Source organism: Neofelis nebulosa, chromosome 2, assembly GCF_028018385.1.
Source record: "Neofelis nebulosa isolate mNeoNeb1 chromosome 2, mNeoNeb1.pri, whole genome shotgun sequence".
Classification (NCBI taxonomy): Eukaryota; Metazoa; Chordata; class Mammalia; order Carnivora; family Felidae; genus Neofelis; species Neofelis nebulosa.
Genome location: NC_080783.1, coordinates 88,053,407 through 88,080,160, shown reverse-complemented (window position 1 = coordinate 88,080,160; position 26,754 = coordinate 88,053,407). Strand labels below are relative to the sequence as shown.

Here is a 26,754-nt window from a genome sequence, read left to right as displayed (position 1 = left end):
ACATCAACTCTTTATAAAGACAGGCCACTTTAGTTGGAGTTTATTGGGGTAACAACTTCCTAAATACATTTCACTACCCCAGGCTAGTAGACTGACAAAATGAAGAAGCAGACTCTGTGTGTGATATTTTAAAGGGGGGGAGATGGCAAATGCATTGCAAGAAGAAACATACTCTTAAAGATTATTGCCACGGTGTCTACCAGAGTGAGAAGTAGGTGGCATAATATTCTGAGATATAAATTCTCTGAGGCAGAACATAGAATTTTACTACCTAAATGTAATAAGATGTATTGTGCTATCAGCAAGGCCATGGAGCTCTGTGTGATTAAAATAAAAAAGGATCCAAGTATCTGCCTTTAACTACCATTTAATGATAATGATTTTTGTCTTTAGCATTTATATTGGAAGTCAAGAAGAGGCAAGCTGCAGGCTATCTAATAATAATATGAATAATAATAGCTAGCAATTGCCCTTCTCTTCCTCCTCAGTTCTTACAGTCTCTGTTTATCCTCAAAGAAAGTCCTCTTCCCTCGTGTCAGTTTATACGGTAATCAAAATATTAGTTTAAAAACTGCATTGTAACCCACATGCCCAAGAAGGGAGTTGTAGCATTAGATTTACGTTAGGGAATAGTCAGAAAAGGGGTGTTACATGTTATTCCATTGCAATCCTTTAAGGTACATATTGCCACCCATTTACTTTTGCTTTTACAGGCCTTATTAGCTTCTTTTTTTTTTTTTTTTTTTTTTAACGTTTATTTATTTTTGAGACAGAGAGAGACAGAGCATGAACGGGGGAGGGTCAGAGAGAAGGAGACACAGAATCTGAAACAGGCTCCAGGCTCTGAGCCGTCAGCACAGAGCCCGACGCGGGGCTCGAACTCACTGACCGCGAGATCATGACCTGAGCTGAAGTCGGCCGCTCAACCCACTGAGCCACCCAGGCGCCCCCTTATTAGCTTCTAATACATATAGTGTCATAACCAGTGGTGACCTGGAATTGGCTGTGACCAGGCAATGAAAACCAGTCATTAAATATTCAGGAATTTTGTGGATGCCAAGAAATGGACCACAGGGAATATTCACACCGTCAAATCAACAAAAGCTAAAAACAGGGGTCCTTTCCTCTTGTTACCTCACTGCTCTTTCAGGGAGGAAAAAAAAATTCCCCATATCCTTCTGAATTCTTAGCTGAGACCCCTATAATAAAAGATCAGCAAGAGAAAAAAACCCCACATTTATTAGCATGTATACCTTACACACATGGGAGACACGTGCGAGGGGAAAAGAACTCCTCGCAATGACTTAGAATTCAGGCTTAAATCCTATCTTAATAGGGAAAGAGGAGGAGGATAAGAGGAGAGGCCACAGAGGAGAGAATAAGTGATTTTCAGGAAAGATGAAAGAGCCCTTAGGAGAATAGATAAAAGATAGAATAGATTGTGACAAAGCCCAACTGGATGTGGTGTTGACTTCTAGTCCCCTTTCCTGTGACAAGAGTCAATCTTTTCTGGTTGATGAAACTCCCAGGGAGGGGATTGATGACAGCTGAATTCCTTTTGGGGATCTGTCTTCAGGCAGATAAGGGAGTTCAGGGACAACCTCTCCCTGTATTAGCAGTTTTTTTTTTTTTTAAGCCTGCAGCTCAAGATAATCACTACACCACAGCGACATGTTTCGGGGGGACATATTCTGCCCCCCTTCACCTCTGAGAGCAGGTTTACCACGTCACCACTGCCAGCTCACTGGATTTCAAGCATAGATCCAGGCACAGACTGCACTACACAAAACATACATGTTTATGCCTTTCCTACAACTTTATGCAGTCTTTAGATTCCTAAAGAATTAAGGACAGTCTAATTCAGAGTTCCCTAAGGCACAAGTTTGAAACAGCACATGAAGTCACTCCCCACCTTGATTCTTTGTTTCAATTCCTTTCTGTGTATTTCAAAAGTATTTGCCTTCCTCATGTAATGGAAACTTCTTGAAAGTTAAAGTTCTCTTAGGCATTTTGTGTTTTGTCATTATGCCTAACGGGGATATTTACTTACTAGAAGAATAAAATTGAGCTATAATATGGTAGATGTAATTGCTAGAAAACAGGTCAAGATACAGTGTTTGCTTTGATTATTGCCAAGTTTATTTATCTACTTAAAATGTCATCATGAGTGTAGTCATGTTATATACACTCTTATTTAGTTTACAGATTGTAGCTGTATTTAAAAACTGAATTCGTAATCATTTTAATCTTTAGCCTCAAAAAATAGTAGCTATGTTTTAGTGTAGATACTACTTACTATATGCTTACAGGTATACAAGTAGAATGTTCAAATAGTTTTGAAATTTTCAAAATAAAGAAGAAAAAGGAACATCTTAGATGCTAAAATAGAGAAAAAAAATGGAATAGTACATGGGCAGTCTCAAGTATCCTCCAACAAACTAATAATGTTTATGTCCCTTTCCAATTTCAGGGGAGCCTATGGTCATGAGATAGGGAAACGTCCTTGGATTACAGGAGATGAGACTATTTTAGGCCTTATGAATGACATTGTAGGTAAGTACAAAATGGATTTTTCCCAAAAGAATCATAAAGGCATTACCATTTAGATATAAACCTAGATTATAAAGTAAAAATCTTATTGAAGAACATCCTGATTTTCTATTTTAACCCAGTAAGGTAAAGAGTGAGGATACCTTTGAGACGTGGTGGCTGTAGAGGACATAACTGGGTTATTTAGTACAGAAGTAAAATAGTTTATTATTTTTTCTTGTGTATTTTAACAGTAACATTTACTCTCCAATAAAAAACACATGCATTGTATTTATTTGTAATTAAATAAATCTCATAAAAATCAACTTAAATTTTCTAATACTTCATTATACATGATAAAGTAAACACTAACCTTTACATGCTAAAATCCTAAAATGCCAAGCAGGGTTTGGCTTGTTTCAGTTTGATCCATGGTGATAAATTTCAGGTTAATCTGAGAATTATTAGAAATAATACGGTTGATGCTGTTCTTTGGTTTATGTGTTTCCTAAAATGAGTTGTATGTACTCTAGGTAATATTCAAGGAAAGTTTTAGATGGTGAATATGTTAACATTTTGAAAAAAAGTTATTTAATGGGTGGGGGGGCGCCTGGGTGGGTCAGTCAGCTGAGCATCTGACTTTAGCTCAGGTCATCTCCTGATTCACAAGTTTGAGCCCCTCATCAGGCTCTGTGCTGACAGCTCAGAGCCTGGAGCCTGCTTCAGATTCTGTGTCTCCCTCTCTCTCTGCCCTTGCCCTGTTCGTGCTCTCTTTCTCTCTCAAAAATAAACAAAATTTTAAAAAAATTAAAAAAAATATTTCGGGGCGCCTGGGTGGCGCAGTCGGTTAAGCGTCCGACTTCAGCCAGGTCACGATCTCGCGGTCCGTGAGTTCGAGCCCCGCGTCGGGCTCTGGGCTGATGGCTCAGAGCCTGGAGCCTGTTTCCGATTCTGTGTCTCCCTCTCTCTCTGCCCCTCCCCCGTTCATGCTCTGTCTCTCTCTGTCTCAAAAATAAATAAAAAAAAAAAAACGTTGGAAAAAAAAAAAAAATATTTAATTGGGTTAAATATTCAGCACTGCTTGAAATCTTGTATGATATTTACGGCATTGAACAAAAAATTAATGATATTTAAACAATTGGAGTGCTATTATTTGGAACTATTTGGAGGAAACCTCAAACTTTCATAATGCCTTTTCAAACCTCACTCCTCTACAGACAAGTATAAAAATATCTTTATTGCCTCATTCCAATTGTATCTTGGTCAGGGATCAGAAAACCAAAGCAATGTGAGCTGGGACAAAGTAGAATTAGAGCGAAGAAAGTAAGACTTACACCTGAAAGAATTATGGCAATTGGCATACCATGTAAACCTGAGGAATAGTTTGTTCAAAAAATAATTATTGAGCCTCTGATGTGTGTCTGTCAGGATTTGTGATAGGCACTGAGGACAAATGGTGAGTAAGTAAAAGAGTGAGTAAGAATACTCAACACCCTTATCCCATGAGGTATCCTCATGGGACTCCCATTAAAGGAAGATACCAAAAAAAAAAAAAAGTAAAATTAATATATATATACATAATCTATACATAACACAAAGAAATACAAAACAAAACAAAACAAACATTGGGACTAGTGCTTCAAAACAGAGGTAATTTCCAGTTAAGGATAGAGGACTGAACATGCATTTAAGTCTTTTTACTGAATTCTCACTAAACAACTTGTAATGAAATTTAAAAAAATAAATAAAAAAGTGTAAACCCTGAAGAACAAATAGAATAGCAAAGGAGATTATAGCAACATTTTGGGAGTTGGATAGCAGGTGGACAAATGGTAACTGCTTTTGCAAAATAAAATTAAATTAACCAAATCTTAATCTCTCAATGGCAAAAAATGGAAAGCCACCTGCTTTACACTGCAGAGCCTTCAAAAGTTTGGGAATTACAATAAGCATCTCTAAAAGTGTGAGTAAAATAGGATGAAAACAGAGAGATGTGTTGTAAGTCTGTTTAAAATTCAGTTAGAATGCCAGCTCCCTTTGCCCACTCCATGCTGTCAGGTGAGTCCTCCCCCCGGGGACTGCTGGGTGAGTCTCTGGCGAAGGGAAAAGCAGGTTCCAAAGGGAGGATATGTATACTATATTACTCTGCTCAGGCTGCCATAACAAAATACCATAGACTGGGTGGTTTAAACAACAGACATTTTCTCACAGTTCAAGACAGAGGCCAGAAGTCCAAGATCCAAGCATTGGTTTCTGGTTGGACTCTCTTCCTGGCTTGTGTGTGGCTGCCTTTTGTGTCCTCCTCAGTTGGCCTTTCCTCTGTGCACACTCATTGAGAAAGAGATCTCTGGTGTCTCTCTTCTTGTAGGGACATCAGTCCTGTTGGGTTAAGACCTCACCTTTATGACTTCATTTAAACTTTATTACCTCCTTTAGGCCCTGTCTCCAAATACAGTCACACTGGAGGTTAAGGCCTGAACATAGGAATTTCAGCAGGACACAGTTTAGTCTATAACAAATTCCTTGGTGAAGACAGAAGAGTTAAATAAATGTTTACCTGCCTCTGTTCTAACTTAGCAACCAGTATCTATGCAGGAAACTACTAACGTCTTCTCTGTGATATTTGGACAACCTAAAGATTCTGACATGAGTTTTCCCAATACAGTGGCTCAATAGGGTCACCTTACAGCAAACCCCATCACATGCACAGTGGAAAAGACACTCATGTGTGATGTAGCCCAAATTACCAGACTTCTAAGGAAAATCTATTTTTAGTTTTGTGTTAAATAGTGTTACATATTCATAAAGTTGAAAACAAATAGAAGGGTTGCAAGCAAAAGCAAGTGCTATTTCCTACTAGCCATTGTTGAGTAATCATTATACCATATACATTTCTGTTTTATGTGGTTATATTATAGGATCAGAATATTGACTTCTCATTTAAAATAACAGATTTAAGTACAAACTGAAAGGGATCCCTTCTATTCCTAACACATAGAAATGATAGGAAAAACATTAGATTTACAGACTTATAGCAGCACTAAAAAAAAAAAAAAAATCAATAGAAATCTCTATAGACCAGAAATACCTCCGCTGCTCAACAAAGTAGCAGTTGGAAGCCTGGAAACACAGTTTGGAGGCAGCACAAGGAGACAGGCTGAGTGTGCAGGGCTTGAATGCAGACCTTTGCAAGGAGCCCTGGGGTGAATCTGCATAGCTCTCAATGCCTGAGGCTGGGACCCATGGGCAGAATATTGGTCAGCCAGGGCAGGTATGAAAACCTAACATCTCCTACCAGACCAATCAGGTCCTTGAGAACACAGAGCACTTGATCAGGTGTCAGCATTATCCAGAGGAGTGTATATTCTGATGGAGGAAAGTCCTTGATTATATTTAAGGATGTGTTAAATCGTTGTTTAATAATGCTTCCATATGGGTTCATTTTTTTAAGAAGCTAATTATATTCATTCAATGTCTAACATAGAAATTAAAAAAAAAAAACCTGAAGAAATCCTGGATTAATTTGACCTGAGCATATATGTTTTCTTTAGCTGTGGATTGTTTTTTTTCTTTACGAGGTTTGCTTTCAGAACATAAACTGCATTCTAATCCTGTTGTTTTGTGCTTAATATTTATCATCCTCTAAAGACAAGTTAGGATATTTATATACAGGCCAGGCAAGTGGGAAGGTAATATTATTTTGTGAGATTTATTTATGAATCCAATAAACCCTGCAAAAAGATTTCCTTTGACCATTTAAAAGTTTATAGCTCTGTTGAAACTTATTAAATATGCGAGTATTTTGTTGCCCAGCAAATGCATCAGAACAATCACTGAAATTTTAAACGAGCCACCTCTCATTACAATTACTAAGGAAAATGAAAAAAAAAAGCCCACTAACTAGTCAGATTTATTTAGACAAGTAAAAGGATTGAATGTATTAAAAAATTAAATATATATATTTATCAACTCTACTTTTATGGATTTTTCTGTGTCTTTGAAATACCATACAAAGTTATCACACATATGGGACAAACTTCTTTGTTTTTTGTGGTTTTGTCCTTAATGTTGTAATAACTGAATTACAGACAGTTGATCCTAATGATATGGGTTGTAAAAGATAACAATTACTTCTTGAAATGAGCACAGTCACGTTTGTAGACATGGAGCTCAAGAAACATGTATTTTGTTTATAGATATATGATTGTTAGTATATATCATAAGTATTATATATAATAAGTATATATAATAAATGATTTACATAAGGTAGATAGTCTTATTGAAGTCTCAAGCCTCATATGACAAATACGTTGTAAAATTTCTTTTGAAATGTCAGTGAATGAAGGTGATCTTTAGTTTAATTGTGATTTTATTACATGTCTGTTTTGTTCTCTACAATTTGTGTTTTATCAGGAGAAATATTTCTACTATTTCTTATTGACCAAAGGAATATGAATTGACTGTGTCTACAAATGTGTATTATAAATGATATTTTAAAAACTTGGTACTTTTTTAAAAAAAGTTTTAGTCACTATTATCCTTCAATTTTCTTTACTTTTTTCAGTTGTGTATATTAGAGAAATGGTTCTTAAGACAAGTTGAAAAATGAATAAGTTCACACTGTTTGTTTTATTAGGAATAGATCGTTTTAGAAAATGTTTTTACATATATTTGTATTTATCTTGTTTGTTGCAAATCCCACCCAGGTTCCCTTTTTGCCTGGATTCCTAGGAAATTCTGAGAAAATTTGACTGAATTGGAAGTAACAAAAACATTTAACAGTTTTTGTTTGTTTCTCATCTGCATATATTGTACTCTAATGCTATTTTTTATAATGCTCCCTCACTTTGTAACCAAAGAAACCTCAAATCCTGGTTGGAAGTAGATGTTGTATAAATCATGAAATAATTAAAATAATTATATGGTAAGCACAGTAAAGAGCAGCGGAAGTCAAATTTATTTTTGCTAGTTGCCCAGCTACCTAAATGTGTCATGAGCAAACAGACAAGTTGTATAGTTGGGGCAATGATGGAATCTTCCAGGTTCTTAAAACCACAGCCTTTATTTCACCATAAAATCTCCCTAAAAGAAGTAGCAGGAGGGTAATAAAAATTATTACGTGTACAAATTGATAGAGTAGTTGGAGAGGAGGAGGAGACAATTAGCACCTATATTTTTTCATAGACATAGAAAAGAGTTCCAATTTCAGTTGAGCAGAAAAACTATTAATAAAACATTTTATATGGAGCCAACAATTTTGCAAAACATGGAGTAAATTCCCCTTATAATTAATGTCATATTATCAAGATGCTAGAAATAGAATTGCTGAAGAATATTATTAGTATTATTATTAAGCCTACTCTTCCCTGGGTACATAAAAATCACAAAGGGCTAGATACATGCATTTCAGCTTATAAAAATGTTGTAATGTGGACATAAATTTGCTTTATGAAACTCATGGTTGACCCTCTGAGAAGCAATAATCCCTGGAAGCTGTCTCCAGTTACAAATCCTTAACCATGCACTAGCTACCTACAGAGGCGGCAGGAATTTACTACTTGAAACACAGAATGGAAAGTTCTGAGAGTTAGCGTAACTACAAACCTTATAAATAAGCATATCCACAATAACATTTGCATCTGCTTAATAAATTATACAGAACATGGATGGCAGGTAGGAGATCCATCATGAATCCTCTTATTAAACACTAACCAGCTGGGGGCCCTATCATCTTCTCTGGGCAAAATATTTGAAATTAAACTAAAATTAGAAACATGCAGAGAAATGTTGGTAATGAACATCAGCCTCCTATATTTGACTTACAGGGAGTTGATAATGTATGTAGACAATGCTTCCCAATGTAATCTTGAAACTTTCTTTTTTTCTAAGAGAGGGTGACCTTCTAAAGTAAAGATTTTCAAATCTTGATAAGCTTTCAGGAAGTTTAAAAATGTTTTTACCCTGAAATGCGGATAGTTCTTGATGTGTCAACATTAATTCAAAAAAAGCTCTTAGGAAAAAGAAAAAGAACAAGGAAAACCATCTTGAAAGAATTTCAGTTTGTTTAATTTTTTAAAATTTTCTTATGGCATGATGATGATACTGAAATATCTTAGAAGAACAACTGTTGGTTTCAGAAATGCAATTTTAATCAAAAGATAGGTCAAATAGGTAAATTTTCCTTTAAAAATATGCTAAAAAAGTCTGATTTGTGGTCCTTTGATGTTAAGAACCCTTGATTCTTCAGTGCTTTTAGGTTATATTTGAAATAAACATTTCCATTAATGTTCTGAAACTTTAATATTTGCACCGTCCTCACATATACCTGCATACATATGCACACACATTAAATAGACTGTCTCCTTCACAAAGTTCACTAGCAGGTGAGGAGATCTTTTTTGTGGAGTACTTGGTTGAATTTGGAGTGTTCTAAGATGAGATAATTTTTGTGCATCCTGACAGATAAATTATTCAGGACAGTGAGGGATTATTTACAAAGAATTGATCCAACCATTAGTATGCCATTGAAAGTGGGGGCTGGGGTGGGCTGGAAGCAGGGTCAAGTGTATGTCTACATTAATTGTGCCTAGCACAAACGGTTCATTACATTCTTCACAAAAAAAAAAAAAAATTAGGTTATCCACAATGAACACTGTATTGTTTAGAGGACTAAAATTTTCAAGAAATCTACAGTCATTTTAATCAGAGTGTAATTGTTAAGCAAAAATAGGATGTCTAAACTTCATCAGAAAGTCTCCCTCCCTTCCTGCCTCTTCTATTTCTTTGTTTTCATTTTGTGGTAACTAACTTATTGAATTCTTTTTACTTCTCATTACATTCTTTCAGATGCTTCTGTATCTATGAAATCTCCTCTCTCTTTATACTACTTTGCCTTCCTTTTCTCCTTTCACTTTTCCTGCCAAAATATTTTTTGAAATAAATGGTTTTCAGAAACGATGCATGTAATTAGCTTCAGAGAATTAAAGATAATATTACGTTAGATATCTTAGATAATGTTTTGTTTTAGAAATAACAGGAAAAAGTCATACCATAATGCAAAGAAACAAATATAGTAAAGCTGGCAGCATTTATCTTACATATTTCCAAAGGATTTTCATATTGTAGGAGAAGACATATGCCACTATATGCAACATAAGGTTATCATATTCATATCTATCTTGTATGTCTAGGACAAATTTTATTTAGTGCTAGGAATGTAGAATGAGATTGGTCTCACTGACTCTTGACTTCAGACACTGTTCACCTTAACAAATGACCAGTGATATTTCTCTAACCAATTGTTTACCAACCTTGCACATCAAATGATCAAATGGAGAAATCTATCTGCTAAATGCAACATAAAGTTTTTCTTGACTAGATGACTGTGTTGAAATATAAATTTCTAAGTTATAAACTTATTTCTAGTGGCCTCTCCTCAAGTGAATTTATCCTAAAATCTATCTATAAATTAGATTAATTATTGTACTTATTGTCTCTTCTTTTAAAATGGAACTCTAACAGAAATATCTCTTTGGATATGAAATATGGGATTTGTATTGTACATGTTCTCTAACACCTGATACAGCTTTACAAACATTAAGTCACCCATTTTTGTCAGTGGTGGTTAAATAGATTTTTCCTATTCCACAGGTCTAATTGCTTTTAAGAGACATCATAAGAACTAAAAATAAGGAAGTATTATTATTGTTGTTGTATTACTCTGAGTTCTTAAGTATCTAATATATGTTTTGTCTCTGGGTCTATTTCTAGCACTCAAACCCTCCTTACTAAGAATGAGATCAGATTATGATTGTGTAGTGGATATATTAATTTTGTTCTCCACCAGATGATACCTATCTATATTAATTATCTTGTATCTTGGTGTGTATGAATAAATCCCAGAGCTATTTAGGTCTTTGTATTTTGCTTCCTAGCTCTTTTGTCTTATAAACTACTATATGTCTCACTGCAATAACAGTGAATTATGTTTGGCAAACTAGCTGTCTTTATTAAAGTTGCATTTTAATTGGACATTTGAAACAACCAGCTTTAAACCTGTGATTGGCCTTGATTTCTTTCGAGATACACTTACCACAAAAATGTACTCTGTGGGAATTTGGTAAACTACCTGATAATAGGATAAATCATTTTTAGTTTACAGGAAAAAGCAAATGCTTCATTATTTTGTTGCTATTATTTACTATATCAAAAAGTAAATATAATTTTAGCTAGCTATGTGCATGTGAGTCCAGATATCATTTGGCAAAATGAGTCAAGCGGGAAAACTTCCATTTCTTTGTGATGACACATCAAATATGTCCTTATCTCTAAAAGCATTAAGGATGAAGGAGCAAAGCCTTCCTACTTTGTTTTTCCAAGTAACTTTAGCATGAATAGAAAAATCTAAATTATGATATGTTTACTCTGCAGGAGCCAATGAGAAAGAAATAGCCCTAATGAATGGTTTGACTGTTAATTTACATCTTCTACTGGTAAGTTTCCTTTCCCACCAATGTTTAGTATACACTCATTTGTAGAATCTGACATTTTTCTATCTTTAATTCATGAGCATCTGGTGGTTTACTTATTTAAAAATAAGTTGTGAGGTTATTTTCATTTTTACCAGGAAATGCTGGACTATGATAGAAAGGCTTCTTCATAATCATGGGAGAGTTGACTCTTGCTAAGAGCTTTAAAATGATGAACAGTTCTTATCTCAGAACATAAGGAATAAAAGTCACAGTGGGTTAAAAGCAAAACTGCTTGCAAGCACACAAAACAATGATGTACAAATGCCAGCAAACACTGAGGTTTTCAGAAAGAGTTTTCCAGTATGCTGGACGTTAGCAGGGTGGGATTATGGATCAGTTATGTTTTTGTAGATTAATTTTGGAGGAGTAGGTTAAAAAAGAATTAAAAAATAAAACTAGCTTGGAGAAAAGGGATCTAATACCTTAAATGAGTTACTGTATTTAAAGTGTTTCATACTGCCTAAGTACTTAATGAATATGTATACCTTACGATGTCAAATATATTCTTGATTTGGAATATGGTGCCTATAGTAACTGCTTGATGCTTTGAAAAATATTTTCATTTTTAAGCAAGTTTTTGGAAACATGTCTATGTAACCAAGGTGCACAATGACTGTATTAATATTTTATTTTAATGAAATGAAGAAATGATTATGAAATATCCCCAGAGGGACATGTTCATGAATTATGTTAAACATGATGGTAAATAGCATAGTTTTAAGTCAGATGCCCTGGGGTTTGATTCTTAGCTAAGTAACTTAATGTCTGTTTGACCTTGGACAAGATTTTAGTGATTTCTAAATCTTCATTTTCTCCTTTGTGAAAATGAGAACAAGAGTACCTACCTTGCAGGTATACACGAGGGTGAAATGCGATATGTGAAAATTGCTTTAGCACTTGGCCAATGATTAACACTGAGTTAACAGCAGCAATCATTCCATTGCTATTGTTGTTATTGTTATCTTCTAGGAACTGTGGGGGGAAAAGAAAGGCCCCCCTGAACAAATAAGCCACTTCTCCCTGGTGCCTCTAAAATGCCAAATGTCTCATGTCAGGCCTGAGGTACTTTTAGTTGGACCTAAAATAAAATCTCATAAAATCATAAAGCAGTGGAAATATTATGTACCAGAAACCAAATCAACAGCCTAAGATAAATCAATATAAATAAGATTTATATAGAACATGATATTTCAGCCTCATGATAGAGAAATCACCATTAAAAGCACTAGGAATACAATTTATCAATTAAAATTTAGGTAAAGTTTGAAAATTTGTTTTTATCTGATTCACATTGTCTCCCAAATTTGCTTTTCCATTGATAAATGTAATGAACCAATACCTTTATCTTTTTTGTAATTCATTGGAAATAAGGCTAATTGGCAAAGGTACCCTTGATAGACATGCAGACGTGTAATTAAGTAATGCCGGAGATGTGTAATTAAGTAATGTGGTATACAATGAACACAGGTATAAATTGTGCATTAATGCTTTTCTCAATAAATCCATTTCATTGCAGCTATCATTTTTTAAGCCTACACCAAAACGGTATAAGATTCTTTTGGAAGCCAAAGCCTTCCCTTCAGATCATGTAAGGATTCTTCAAATTATATTTATATTCTTTCTACTCTTCCTAGAGGTGCACACCATTTGCCTGCTTTGAATGTTTATTCACTAATCTCTTCCAAGTAACCTTACAATAAAAACATCTGTCAAGTGCTTTTGATTAGGCATTTTAAAAATATAGAATGTAGCTTTTTTTTTTCCTTCTGTTCAAGTAAAACATGTGTTAGGGGAGGAAAGGATTGAATGGGAACATTGATTTATTAGTCTTTTTAAAAACATTGAGTGAACTGCTGGTTTCAATCAAGTGCAGTTATAAATGTTTTATTAACTCTTGTTGCTGTTTTATTTTATGAAATCAAATCAATACATACCCCAGTGCTTACCCCTTCAGCTACATAGAATAAGGATATAAACTTGTATTTGTCGATAGCATGCTAGCATAATTATTGCTGCTTTATTATTGAAAAAAATATTTATTAAAGATTAAAATTTTTTTTTGTTGTTCCTTAAATCTTGCTACTTTAAGAAATTTGATTGTTCCAGACAGAGACACAACTAAAAGTGTATTGTGTGTTTCAGATTTAGTGCTAGACAAATTTGATTTCTGTCTTTCTGTTATCACTGCTAACTATTCTAACCCACATCTTGTAATTTTAAGTCATTTAATCATATTAATAGCCATTACTTCACTAAAAAGGATGAAAACCCTAATATTAATTATTGCTTAATAATTATATATTATTGACATTATTAATCAAATTAATAGCCATTACTTCACTAAAAAGGATGAAAACCCTAATATTGAGAAAAATTCAGGATCCCTGTAATTTCCTGTTCCCATTCATATCCTGTAGGCTCAGGGAAGGGAAATTTCTGATCTTCTTTCCTTTTATTAGTTACTCTTTTTAGGGTAAAGCCTTTCTTTTTAGGGTAAGCCCTTTTTATACTCTAGTTCAAACATAGCAAGTCCACAGTACTCACTCTGGTTATTTTGTAAGCTCCATTTTTGACTTAAGTTAGGTGACAAAACATCTTCTAAAAATCACTTGGAACACCCTAAAGTCTAGATGAAAAATGTAGTGCTTCAAGGAATGTTCAGATTCCTGTGTATAAACTATATTAAGCAGTTCTTCTCTGATGTGTTCTGTTTAGTCACTTTTAACCTTGACCTTAAAGTTAATGTAATAGTGTGCTTTTATTGTCATTTTATTATCTCTTTTTGGAGTTATTTTAATGTATTTCTGTGCATTGGACTTGATTTAATAAATCATTCTTCTTTTCCAGTATGCTGTTGAGTCACAGCTTCAACTACATGGACTTAACATTGAGAAGAGTATGCGGATTGTAAAGCCAAGAGAGGTATGAGAGAAAGATAAATAAATATTCATTATGCTTCTATTTGGGATTGATTTTTTTCTTCAGTGTCCTCAAAAGTTTATTATCTTCATTACTTTAATAGAACTTTCAAGAAAATATAAAAGACCTATACTTCTGTTACTGTTAGCTAATTTTGCTTACAATGGAGAATTAACTCAGAAGTGTATTTATTTTCATGTTTCAAGGGATAGTCATGTTACAAGCAAACTATTTTCCTTTGAATACCACTAGAGTCTCTCATTTTCTTCAGTGAGATGGAAAGGATGGCAAATTACATATATCATTTTCAGTTTCAAGCTCCATAGCTTATGGATGCCTTTAAAATGATATTTGTTGAAATATCTCTTTTTACTCTAAGTATCAGATGTTGTCCTTTGTGCTTGACTCAAAGCGGGTGTAAAGAGGGATATGGTTTAGTGGAAAGGACTTGGGCTTTTCAGCCTGGCTAATACACTCCACAGAAATCCCAGACCCATCAACTTATCGGGCAAGGGACTTTGAGATAGTTACTTTATCTCTCTGCAATACCTTCATATTTAAACAGGTAACAAAGGAAACACCTAATCAGGTTTGACATATGTTTACGATCTAAAATACTGTGCACTTTACATTAATAGAGATGTATGTAAGGCTAAGTTGCACAGACTTTGACATATGAACCTTGTAGCTTGTGTAATTTGGCATCAAGAGATCTACACAGAATAAATGGCAGGTCTCACAAATGATGCTCCCAGGCTATTAAGCCAATGTTGAACAATTATTTCTTTCAATCCAGAATACTTTGAGAAATTAAAATCTACTCCATTTAGTTCTATTTGCCAACATGCAATAGATTAATGGAATAGAAAGTTCTCATACCTGTGACAGCATATCTATTTCATACCTCATATAAAAATTGCTAATTTCTACTAAAAATGAATATAGCCACTAATTTACCAGACGTTTTAATGTTAAGAGAGACAAGTGTTGTGGAACCTCATGAGTTAATCATAATCTTGGGAGCATTCTTTAGCATTACGAGATCAGAGAAATTCAACATCAGAGAGAACCACATTCTGCCATTAAAAAATATATTTCTTATTTGCTTTATACTGAATCCTCAAATATATAGATTGTTAATATATAATACTTTTATTAATCTTCTTTTTGAAATTATGGTGGACAAATATATTAGATTCTTCCCAGAAAAAGGTTTTGGATTACCATGCTATTAATTTTACTTAGAATTTTTCTTACAATTACTGAAATCATTCTTTTTACATATAAAGTATACATCAGTTAACAATTTAGAGATTTCAGCATCGATACCATTTTTATAGATTTCAATTTTGTAAACAAGTTCCAAGCTTCTAGTAGAAATTAAAGTGTGTGCTGTATTTGTGATATATATGTGCCTAACATGGGAATAGTAATGGACAAATAACAACAGTTACCAAAAATTAAAATAACTGAAGGAAAATTTATGAATACCTTAAGGAGTTTCCCTCAGATATTAATGGAGTTAATTATACTTTGACTTCAAAACTATGTCAGATTTAGCACAGTAGAAAATTCATAAAAACTTTATGAATGATTAAGAATGATTTGGACAAGTAGATACTTTGTATTTATTTAGCTGATTTCTTTTTGCTCAAGTTGTTTGCAAGACCAAATCTAAATTAATTAGCCATTTTCTCTAAGTAAGCAATAATTAGTCTTAGTTGGAGAGAAGTAGGGAAAACTAACCTTGATAATATTGACTTTTATTGATATTTCCCTTCATTTTTGGATCTTGATCCTTAGATCAATGTGGAGGAGAGTTTCTCCTTAAAGTAACAGAAAATATTGATTAGGTTATATTCAGATGAAAGATCTGTAAGGATTTTTTATCCTGGAAAAAATACTGTGATAGGTTGATAAATGAAATAATAATTTTCAAGAAATTTTCGCCATTTAATATTTCATGACTTCTAGTACTTTCTGATATTTTACTGGATGGGAAGGAGGAGAAAACAATTCGTAGGTATGGAGATACTGAAGATTAATTGAAAAACTGAAGAAAAAACTCAAGTGAGTAGGGTTTTGCAAAGACTTTACTTTATAAACATTTTTTTATTATTTTATTATCATTTCTTATAACAAAAACCATACAAAAATTCTGCTCTCTTGTCAGATTTTTGAAGACCATTAATCTGAAAAAAAAATTGTCTTTGATTATTCTTAGGTGGGAAAAGTTCAAGGTGAATTTTATTTTTTTTTATGTTTATTTGTTTTGAGAAAGAGCCTGCATACTCACAGATGTAGGAGAGGGGTAGAGAGAGAGAGGGAGAGAGAGAGAATTTGAAGAATGCTCCACACTCAGTGCAGAGCCTATCATGGGGCTTGATCCCAGGACCATGAGATCATGACCTGAGCCAAAGTCAAGAGTTTGACGCTTAACTGATTGAGCCACCAGGTGCTCCATCAAAGTGAATTTTAGATTGGAAAATTTGAAGTGATAAATTTATTATTGTGGATTTGGTGTAATTTGTGTCTAACTTGACTTTAGGGGGAAGAAACATTGAGAACAGAGGATATCCTTGAAGTAATTGAAAAGGAAGGAGACTCAATTGCAGTGATCCTGTTCAGTGGGGTACATTTTTACACTGGACAGCTCTTTAATATACCTGCCATCACAAAAGCTGGACAAGCAAAGGTATGCACATCATTTTCTCCTTCCCACATTGCCCAAAAAAATCACTCTACTGAGAAGTATGCTAACTGCACATTGTAGTGAAATCTTTTTGTTTGCACCCATGTAAAATTATTTCAACAGTTAAAAGCAAAACAAAACAACACAGTAAGTCTTACATTAAAAAAAAAAAAAACTGTAGTCTTTTGCTTGAGGCATCTCTTTTTAAACCTCTTTTTGTCACTTCTATGACCTCACTTCCTTACTACCTTCTGCTCTCCCTCTAATCAGTAAGACAGGTGAGGTTTCTGCATGCAGGTGATGTCATTTGTACTGAGTTACGCCATCACCAGGCACCAGACAGAATACTTCAGAAAATAACTGCATATGCCAAGATTGTTCGAAACACAACCCTACTACTTTGTCATGCTATAACTCATTCTAAATATAACTCAGTTCTCACTTAACCCTAGGTGCTCAAAGAAAGGGAGATGCAGAATAAAAATTAACAGTCGATTTTTACACAGTGTACTTTTAAAAAGCCACTTTGTTCTTAAGAATGTTGAGAAATTATTATCCTGCCAATAACGAGAATTTTTCCATACATATTACTAAATCACACTTAAATTGCTTACTATTTTGAAACTGCATCTTTTTATATAAGTGTTTGTAAAAAAGTGTTTTTAGTGTTTGTTTGCCTGAAAAAGGAAATCAGAGGATCAATGTTCAACAGTTACAATTTGTATTTAAAATCCTTACATAACAGTTCTATGTGATCCAGCAATGAAATTATGCATTTAAAAAGGTGACAATCGAATTTTCTTCTGAACATTAACAAGTTATGGGATTAATATATGTGTGAGGTCTAGTTAATATATTCAGTTATTGAAGCTAATGAATAGAACTAATGAAAAGAAATTTAGCACCGTTATCCGCCGTCTCTAGGAATTTCCAACCACGGCTTCCAACTGGTTTGATGGATAACTGTGAAGGTGGTGCATTACGAAAGATATAAAGATAATGTCTTCTTAATTTAGGCTTTAAATGTTAAACACCAAAATAAAGAGAGGTCAATAAAAAATTATATTTTTCAGTGCTATGCGAGTAACCAGCAGTCCCTGATCCCCTTAGTGTACATGCATGTCTCATTAACCTTCATTGAAATGAGGCAGGAAGATAGAGAAGAAAGACCACGGGCTTTGGAATCACAGTCTGAGCTTTAAACCTTAACTAGGTCATTTAATTGTTATATGATCTCAGGCAAATCACTTGACTTTTCTGAGCCTCTTTCACAAGTGTTAATTTGGGACAACAGGACCCACTTCATAAATCCAGTGTTGAGAAGGAAGAATGTAAAGTATCCACTGTATTGCACACATTCCACTGTTTAGTTAGGGAACCCTCGCACCTTCTACTGACCTCAACAAATACAAACCTATGGAAGGTGGCTCAGATATATATTTTCTTTTATTTCCCATTTAAAAGCAAAATAAATTTGTTTGCTTAGGTGCCACAGGTAATTCTCATTCTTAACTACTTTGGTTGCTAAAACCGTTCTCTTGGTATTTTTCAGGCTTTCTTTTACTTAAAAAGTATAATAAATGCCTGCCACATGAAATTCTCATTGAGCTTTCAGTCAAATGAAGGTAGGAATGAGCAGTTCCATCTAAATGTAACTGCACAGAAGTGACAGAGACTATGCGAGTGAAATGGTGACAGAGTAGACTTCAATTTATCCATTATCAAAATTATTCTAACACTCATTTATACTCTTTCTTGCTAGACAATTTCCCACATTCCCAGTGGATGTTGAGAAAAGTTATTTGAAATGTACACTTACATAGCTCTCTTGGGTGGTCTATGAAGATAAAGCTGAAGACAAAGGCAGAGAGAAAATTAAAGGTGTCAGTCAAAAACGAGTTAGGAAATCCTGGGGAAAAAAATGGCATAAAAGAGTCACTGTGAGAAATGGCTAAATAAGATTTAAAAAAGAAGAAAGTTTCCAGAAATGAAGTATGGCAGGAACCAAAATGATCTTGGGATGGAACAATGAAAGTCAACAAGAATAGTTTTTATTTCAAAATCATGTGAAAGGAAAGTGGGGACAGGAATTGCACATATACCAAAATGAGCACACATCATAAATAAGTCGCTTGTTGAGTTATTCTGAACCCTTATAATCATCATCCACTTTAAGAAACTTCTAGAACATTTATGCCACTCAGAATTCTTAGTTGTGCCTTTTTCCAAAGGTCCCACCAAAGGTATCACTCCTGACTTGTAGCCATTTATATTAACTTTGTCCATCTATAAACATGTTAATATGTCCTCTTTTGTATCTGTCTTATTTGCTCACTATTATGTTTCTGAAATTCACTCGTGTTGTATGTAACAGTAATTTTGTGGAGATTTTTGGTAGCAGTAGTTTTGTTTTTCTTTTCATTTCAGTATATTGTTATAGTGTATGAAATAGATCACAATATTTTTGTTTTCCATTCTTTTTTTAAAAAAAACTTTTTTTTAATGTTTATTCATTTTTGAAAGACCGAGAGAGACAGAGCACAAACAGGGTTGGGACGGAGAGAGAGGGGGACACAGAATCTGAAGCAGGCTCCAGGCTCCCAGCTGTCAGCACAGAGCCCAACACAGGGCTCTAACTCACGAACTGTGAGATCATGACCTGAGCCAAAGTCGGACACAACCAACTGAGCCACCCAGATGCCCCTGTTTTCCATTCTAATCAGGACAGATATTTGCAGTTTATTTCTACTTGAGGGCTATTGCAATAAATGCTATTCTGAACATTCTCGTATATTTTTTTAGGTAATCATTCACACCGATTTCTGTTAAGTATATATACTTAGAATTGAAAATCTTGGAAATAAGGTATACATATGTTCTATCCTAATCAATAAAACCAACTTTCCAAAGGGTTGTATCAATTTGGTATATATGCCTATCAGTAGGTATGAGAGTGTCTGCTGCTCTACATCCTCACCAATAGCCAATCTGATTAGTTTGCAATGGTAATGCATTGTAGTGTTAATTTGCACTTCCCTGACTATTGATGAGGTTGGGATTTTCAAATGTGTTTTTGCATGAGTACTGTCTTTTATGAAATACTTGTTCAAGTGTCTTGCCCAATTTTATATTTGGTTATGTCTTTTTTATTTGGTTGTAGGTGGAATAGAAATTGATTTTGAAGCATAGAAAAAATACAAGATTTCTAGTGATCATCTAAAAATTAAGAAGAATTAATGAATCAAAAGAACAGTTGATACTATAGTTTTGATTCATGTAACAAATTTCAGATGCTGAGGCTTTTCTTAAATGAGAAGGCCTGAGGTGGTGACAAGTGGGGCAGGCCAAGGAAAATTAAACATAGCATCAGGTTAGAGAATCACATTATAAGGGAAGGTCAGCATACAAAAATAGATCTTAATTTGAAGATACATTTTTATTTTTTCTTTGAAGCCATCTACTTTATTTCATATTATTGGCCAACCCGCTATTTTGGAGCTCTGCCTTATGTCTCTATTTCTAAATTTTCATATTCTATTACTTGTTTCTACTAATCATTTCTTCTTTTCTACACCCACTGAACGTAATTGTTCCCCATTGTCCTTTGAATTACTATCCCTAGAGATTTTAACCACTGCCGAGATTCCACTCTCACTGCCAAGTGAAACTACAGGGTACTCCCACACTCAAAAATGTTTATTTATGCTCATCTGTGTCTTAAACCTGGAAATCCTACATGCACTTTGAAGTCAGCATGCTCTAGTTTGTATCCCCCTAAAATGTTCCTACTATTTCATGCCACCACCCTTCTGGACCTTTACAGGCAACTCTAATATGCTCTTCTTCTGTGCCTTTTCAACCAATCACTTCTTAATTACATCCTCTCAGGTTTGGTCTTTTCTTTTTTTTCCAGTTTTGTTTTTTTTTTTTTTTTAATGTTTATTTATTTCTGAGACAGAGAGAGACAGAGCATGAGTGGGGGAGGTGCAGAGAGAGAGGGAGACACAGAATCAGAAGCAGGCTCCAGGCTCTGAGCTGTCAGCACAGAGCCCAACGTGGGGCTCAAACTCACAAACTGTGAGATCATGACCTGAGCCGAAGTCGGTCGCTCAACCGACAGGCACCCAGATGCCCCTGGTCTTTTCTTTAATATTCCTAAATCAATTATGAAGTTTTTATACTTTAAGAAACAAAATCCCTGTGGGAAATTAGCCAAAAATTAGGAACTTCTTTTTCCCATGATTAAAGATTTGAATTAGAAGGCTTCTGGGATGCAGTAAGCAGTTGAGTAACGTCTAAATGGCATCTCCAGGGCTCTCTTGTTTTTCTTCTTGGGTTTCTCACATCACGGTCACAAGACAGTTGTCCCAAATCCAGATATCACAATTCTATTTAAGGCAGAGAGAAGGAAGGAAGGAGAAGTAGCAATGCAGCTTAATCTATCCCTTTCATCCAAAGTGCAAAATTATTCCCAGAAAAAGCTAGCAGATTTCTGCTTATGATTCATTGCCTTCTGAAGTGGTAGCTTCAAAAGAGCATGAGTAAAGAAATTTTTAACCTTTATGGTCTTATAGTAGAAAGAAGTTAAGGAAAAGGGGTTGGGAAAGAGTTTGAGTTACCAACCCACAGTATTTCCCATTTTCACCCTCATGGGGCATTTTTTTTTTTTTAAACTTATTTACTCTTTCCTCTTCCATCCCTTCCTAATTTTTCATTTTTTGCTTCCTTTCTTTTATTTCTTTCTTACTTTATTTTCTACCTCATTTCACAAAGCATTTGAAAATGATTCACAGGAAACTGATTAGGCAACATAATGAAATATAAAGAGAGAGAATAAAGGGAGAATCTCTGGATCATCTGGAGAAATGAATGGACTCCCCATAAATTGTAATTTCTTAATTTGGATTAGGATAAAAAAAAGGTAACAAATAGAGGTTATTTTCAATGGAAATTCTTGGTATATTAGGTAGACTGGGTCTTGATAACAAATAAATAAAGCCATAAATGCTTTCACTGTGATAGATGTCCTTTTATTGTCATGCAGCGGCCAGGAATTCACTTTCTCTCATGAAGTGATCCAGGTTTCCAATGACTCAAGTTTGTGTCTGAAGTGGTAGCTTGAAAAGAGCATGAGTAAAGAAATTTTTAACTTTTATGGTCTTATAGTAGAGACTTGTATACCCTGGAGCCTCCGTCTGGATTCAGCCAAAGGAATGGTATAAAAGGATGTGAATGGAGCATACGAACTTCTTAAAAGCACTAACCATGACAAAATTTATTTCCACTTATATTACATTGGCTAGCACATGGACATTTCTGGGAAATGAGCTATATTTGTGCACTCAAGAATAAGAGCTATTAGTTTTGCCACACCTGGAACTCGGGTGTTTTGTCTTGCTGATGGAGTAGGATACTTATTCTGAGGTGCAGGGTAGCATTTGCATTAATAAAAAGTTTAGATAGTAGAGACAGAGTCAGACCTGGTCTTGTGTTTATGTCTCTCCCTTACTTTCTATCATAGTTTGGCTGTCTGAATGAACTTACCAATGTCACTTCACTTCTCCATTAATAACTGGGGAAGGTAAGAATGCCTGTTTCCCAAGAGAATTAAACAAATTACTATTCTCACAACACTTAGTATTTACTGCTTAGTAAGTACTCAAGTAAATGTTAGCAATTACCAATATATGAGAAAAGTCATATTGGAATATCCAATCTACCAGAAAAAGAAATAATGGATCCTTAGACAGAAAGTGAAATATTCAGAATTTTAAACTAAAGACTCTCACTGGACACTTCCATACTGGAATACAAAACAGTAATCTAAACAACATGGCTAAGACTCAAGAGATTAGATTGAAATTTTATAAGGTTAGGTAATGAATAATAGAAATTGTAATAATCGTATCCCTAAAAAAACTCAATGCTAACTGGTTATACTCCACCTTCTCTCTTCCATGCCATATAAAATGGCCTACAACATACTGGAACTCATGGTGCTGGGCAGACAGTGGGTGCCAATAAATATTTGTTCAATCAATGAATGATTGATCCCCTTATTTATCACATTTTTACATTATATTTCACTATACTTCTATGCATTCTAGCATGTTAGTTTTCTTTTAGCCTACTGAAAATTGAAATGCAAATGATGGCTAAAAAAAACTAAATCTTGCAAACCTGCACTTTAATTTATTAGCTTCTACCTTGTCCTGTGTCACTTTCCACTGAGGATGAGTACAAACATCTCTTAGACCTAATCATAAGCTGCTTAAATTATTAATAAATAATAATCACTAGTAGAGCCCAAACAATTTGAATAAAAAGGAATTAATTTTGGATCCAGAATAATGTAAGACATAAGCCGGAATATAAGTAAAAACACCATTCCTAAGAAGAAAGACATAGTTTAGCTTTAACATCACTTAGTAAAATCTGAAACATCTAAACAACACACATATAAATGATCACCTCTTCAAACTATCCATTTATCTTTACGGAAGGGCTAAATTCTTTTTTTTTTAATTTTTTTTTAACATTTATTTATTTTTGAGACAGAGAGAGACAGAGCATGAACAGGGGAGGGTCAGAGAGACAGGGAGACACAGAATCTGAAACAGGCTCCAGGCTCTGAGCGGTCAGCACAGAGCCCGATGTGGGGCTTGAACTCATGGACTGCGAGATCATGACCTGAGCCAAAGTCGGCCGCCCAACCGACTGAGCCACCCAGGTGCCCCAGGAAGGGCTAAATTCTTATTAAAAACAATTATCAGGAGACAAATGATTGACCAAGCCTCAAAATTCTACAGAAAGCTTGGCTGAGATGCTTCTATTATTGAGATCGGGCATCAACTCTGTAAAGGACAATTATGATAGAATAATATCAACAATACTTGCATGGGATTTGAGCAATGGATCAGCTAGGAAAAATTAGTACAAAATATATTTGTATATATAACTATAATATAAATTGGCATGTTGTATGAATTTTTATGCATAAAAATTAACCTTTTCCAAAACAGTTTAATATTAGAATGTTAAATATTAATTAATCTTTACTAGAAATGGTAATGAATACACCTATTCTATTAAAGTCACTGTGAGCTCACCTAATATGATCTTCTCATTAGTGCATAAGGAGAATCATGTCTCTATACTCTCTACAGTAGAATGACATGCATTTGGTTCTTGTATTCATTCTTTTTATCAGTAAATATTTAAGTAGTAACTTATAGTAATGGAGGTCCAAATAGAAACACCTAATTTAGTCTGGAGTGTCAAAGTGATGACCTTCTGGGAGAAGATGAGACCCGAGACAATTCTAGAATTATGGGTAGGAATTAACCAGGTAAAATCCCCTCCAGGTACCTAGTTTTGTGGCAGGGCCATTCCAGACAACTAAAAAAAAAAAGAAAAAGAAAAAAGAAAAAAAATTGATTGGATTGCCAGAAAGCAAATACTTTAGTATAATTTGATTGTACAAAAGATTGGACAGTTAGAAAGGGTATGATAAGAAAGGAATCTATAAGACAGACAAAGGTAAAGAAGGGCTTATTGAGCTTTATTATACATCTTGAGCTTCTCCCTGAAGACCCACAGAGAGCCACTGAAAGCTTCTAGACAGTAAAGAAACTAGAATTTGTTTTAATTTTAAAAAGAAATTTCCTGCCTACAGGAATCAGTAGGAATGCGATAAGCATGGACAGAAGTTAAGAGGCAATTGCAGTTGCTTATACAAGAATTTGAAAAATCTCTATCATGATACAGTTCAACACGGGTGTACCAGATACCAGACTTATTTCGTGCTACATGAAATATTTTTCAGATCTCTCATAGAAATCATTTTTATTTAACTTTATTCTCTCAGTCATGTTAAAAACAGGTTTTATATAAATATCAGAAATCAAGCATCTGTACTGAGCTCCTGCTGTTTCACCCAGATTTGGTTCTATTCACAGAATCCAAGGATAAAAGAAAGACGATAGTGTAGATATACACATAGAAATAGAGAAAAGGGGAAAAAGGCCAGAGATGTGATGAAATGTCCCATTAACTAAACATCCATTACTTTGGGAATAATGAAGGATTATTCTACTCAGAAATACATAGTGAACTGTATCTGTAGTCTTAAATTCATCCAGGTTGGATCCTGCAAACAATAAGTCAAAATATATTGATGAGGATCAGGACCCAAGAATCTAAAAATTTTGAGTTCTTTCTAAGAAGTTTTCATCAGAGGTTTTAAGTTTTTCATTAGATGGATTGTGTGAGAAAGACAGATTAATTCTCAAAAAAAAGGGAGTATTTTGGATTCAAGACATTATTTTAGAATTACAGATCTGAGAAAAAGCAAGCCTCCTCATTGCCAATCAGGATTGTTGCCTCTGTGGCCACTCCCATCAAAGCCATGGTAGATAACTATTTCTCTGGATCTAGCTTTATTCAAACATTTTGCTCCCCCCCCCCCCAACTCCAAATGAGATATTACACTTAGGGTTTTGTTTTTTATTTTTTGTAGATGATATGCATTTTATAAAATACTTCAGTTGTCTAAACCCTAGGCTATTTTCTCCAATATCCCATTGTTCATACCACTTGATTAATCAAAGGAAGAGTAATGTAAGTCTTTGTTAAACTGGAAAATGGAAGTGTTTCAACATGAAATATATACACTAGTTCTAATTTATCCACTGACCACTGTAAGAATGGAAAGGCAATTTTGTGCCTCACAGCAAGGAAAGTACAATTTCAAAATACCTCTAAGCAGAAAAAGAAAAAAAAGTCCCCAACAAAATATGAGAGATTTCCCTTAATGTCCTCTTCACTGTTCCCTCCTTTAATCACTTAAATTATTTATGCAAACAAGATTAAAAATATCTAGCCTCAGGGCCCCTGGGTGGCTCAGTCGGTTGAGTGTCGGACTTCGGCTCAGGTCATGATCTCGCAGTTTGTGGGTTTGAACCCTGAGTCCAGCCCTGTGCTGGCAGCTCAGAGCCTGGAGCCTGCTTTGGATTATGTGTCTCCCTCTTTCTCTGCCCCACTCCTGCTCACACTCTGTCTCTGTCTCTCTCAAGAGTAAATAAACATTAAAAAATAAAATAAAATAAAATAAAATAAAATAAAATAAAATAAAATAAAATAAAGAATATCAAACCTCAGTTGAGTGAAGACAAAATATTCATTTTCTTAGCAAATAATCTATCTTAAGTAAGGTGGTGAACAAAGAATATTACTATCATATTGTCCGTAAAAATAAGCTTCAAGGGAAGAAATTAAGGATGATATCTTCAAGAATTATCCTATTGACTCCTCTGAAATATTATCAAGTTCAGTATGTAAGTAAATTTACATATATAAGTAAATCTAGTTGAGAAATTTGCCATGTAAATTGACATAGCAATCACTGGAAAATACCTTATGAAAAATCGTATTTTCATTTCACATCTAAATGGGGCTCTAATATAGGTATTATTACCTTGTGATGGATAAATTAAAGAGTTGCTTCAAATCCACTTTGTAACAGGATGGGTAGATAAAGAGAAAAGTAAATGTTAAAAGTCACCATGCCTTTGAAAAGACAACTGCCAGTGTTTGGGAATGCTGTGATTAGATCCATGTGTCTGATAGATCTATATATCTATTAGATGCCCTGCCTCATGTTTGTCCCACATGATGACCACCACACTTCTGCCATTTGTGGAATAAAATCCAAATCACTTGAGCCTTTTATGATTTTGCATATACCTAAATTATCAATATCACATTTGCCTCTGTTCTCCTTCATGTAACTTTTTTCAGCTAAACCAAATGTTTCATAGGTTTCTTGCCCAGTTGTCATACTTTCTGTTTCCATGCCTTTATTCTTAGCTTTTCCTCCTGTTAGAATTCCCACATGTGAATTCTGTTCTTCCAGCTTAACCACTACTTGCTTTACAGGTTACAACCTGTCCTAAAGATTTGTGTTGTTTAGCCTTTATACATGCATTCATGGTATATCTATTTTTTCAATGTTTATTTATTTTTGAGAGAGAGAGAAAGACAGACCGTGAGTAGGGAAGGGGCAGAGAGAGAGGGAGACACAGA

At 34.4% G+C, this 26,754-nt stretch overlaps 1 protein-coding gene across 3 annotated transcripts in view; it reads left to right on the top strand.

The window, feature by feature from the left end:
* KYNU (kynureninase) overlaps nucleotides 1-26,754 on the top strand; it is a 115,548-nt gene that overhangs the window by 28,796 nt on the left and 59,998 nt on the right. For all 3 annotated transcript variants that reach the window (XM_058715406.1, XM_058715407.1, XM_058715408.1), the window contains exons 4-8: nucleotides 2,471-2,553; nucleotides 10,960-11,021; nucleotides 12,577-12,648; nucleotides 13,908-13,982; nucleotides 16,528-16,674. In XM_058715406.1, coding sequence (XP_058571389.1) covers nucleotides 2,471-2,553; nucleotides 10,960-11,021; nucleotides 12,577-12,648; nucleotides 13,908-13,982; nucleotides 16,528-16,674 — 439 coding nt within the window. The remainder of the gene's footprint in view (nucleotides 1-2,470; nucleotides 2,554-10,959; nucleotides 11,022-12,576; nucleotides 12,649-13,907; nucleotides 13,983-16,527; nucleotides 16,675-26,754) is intronic.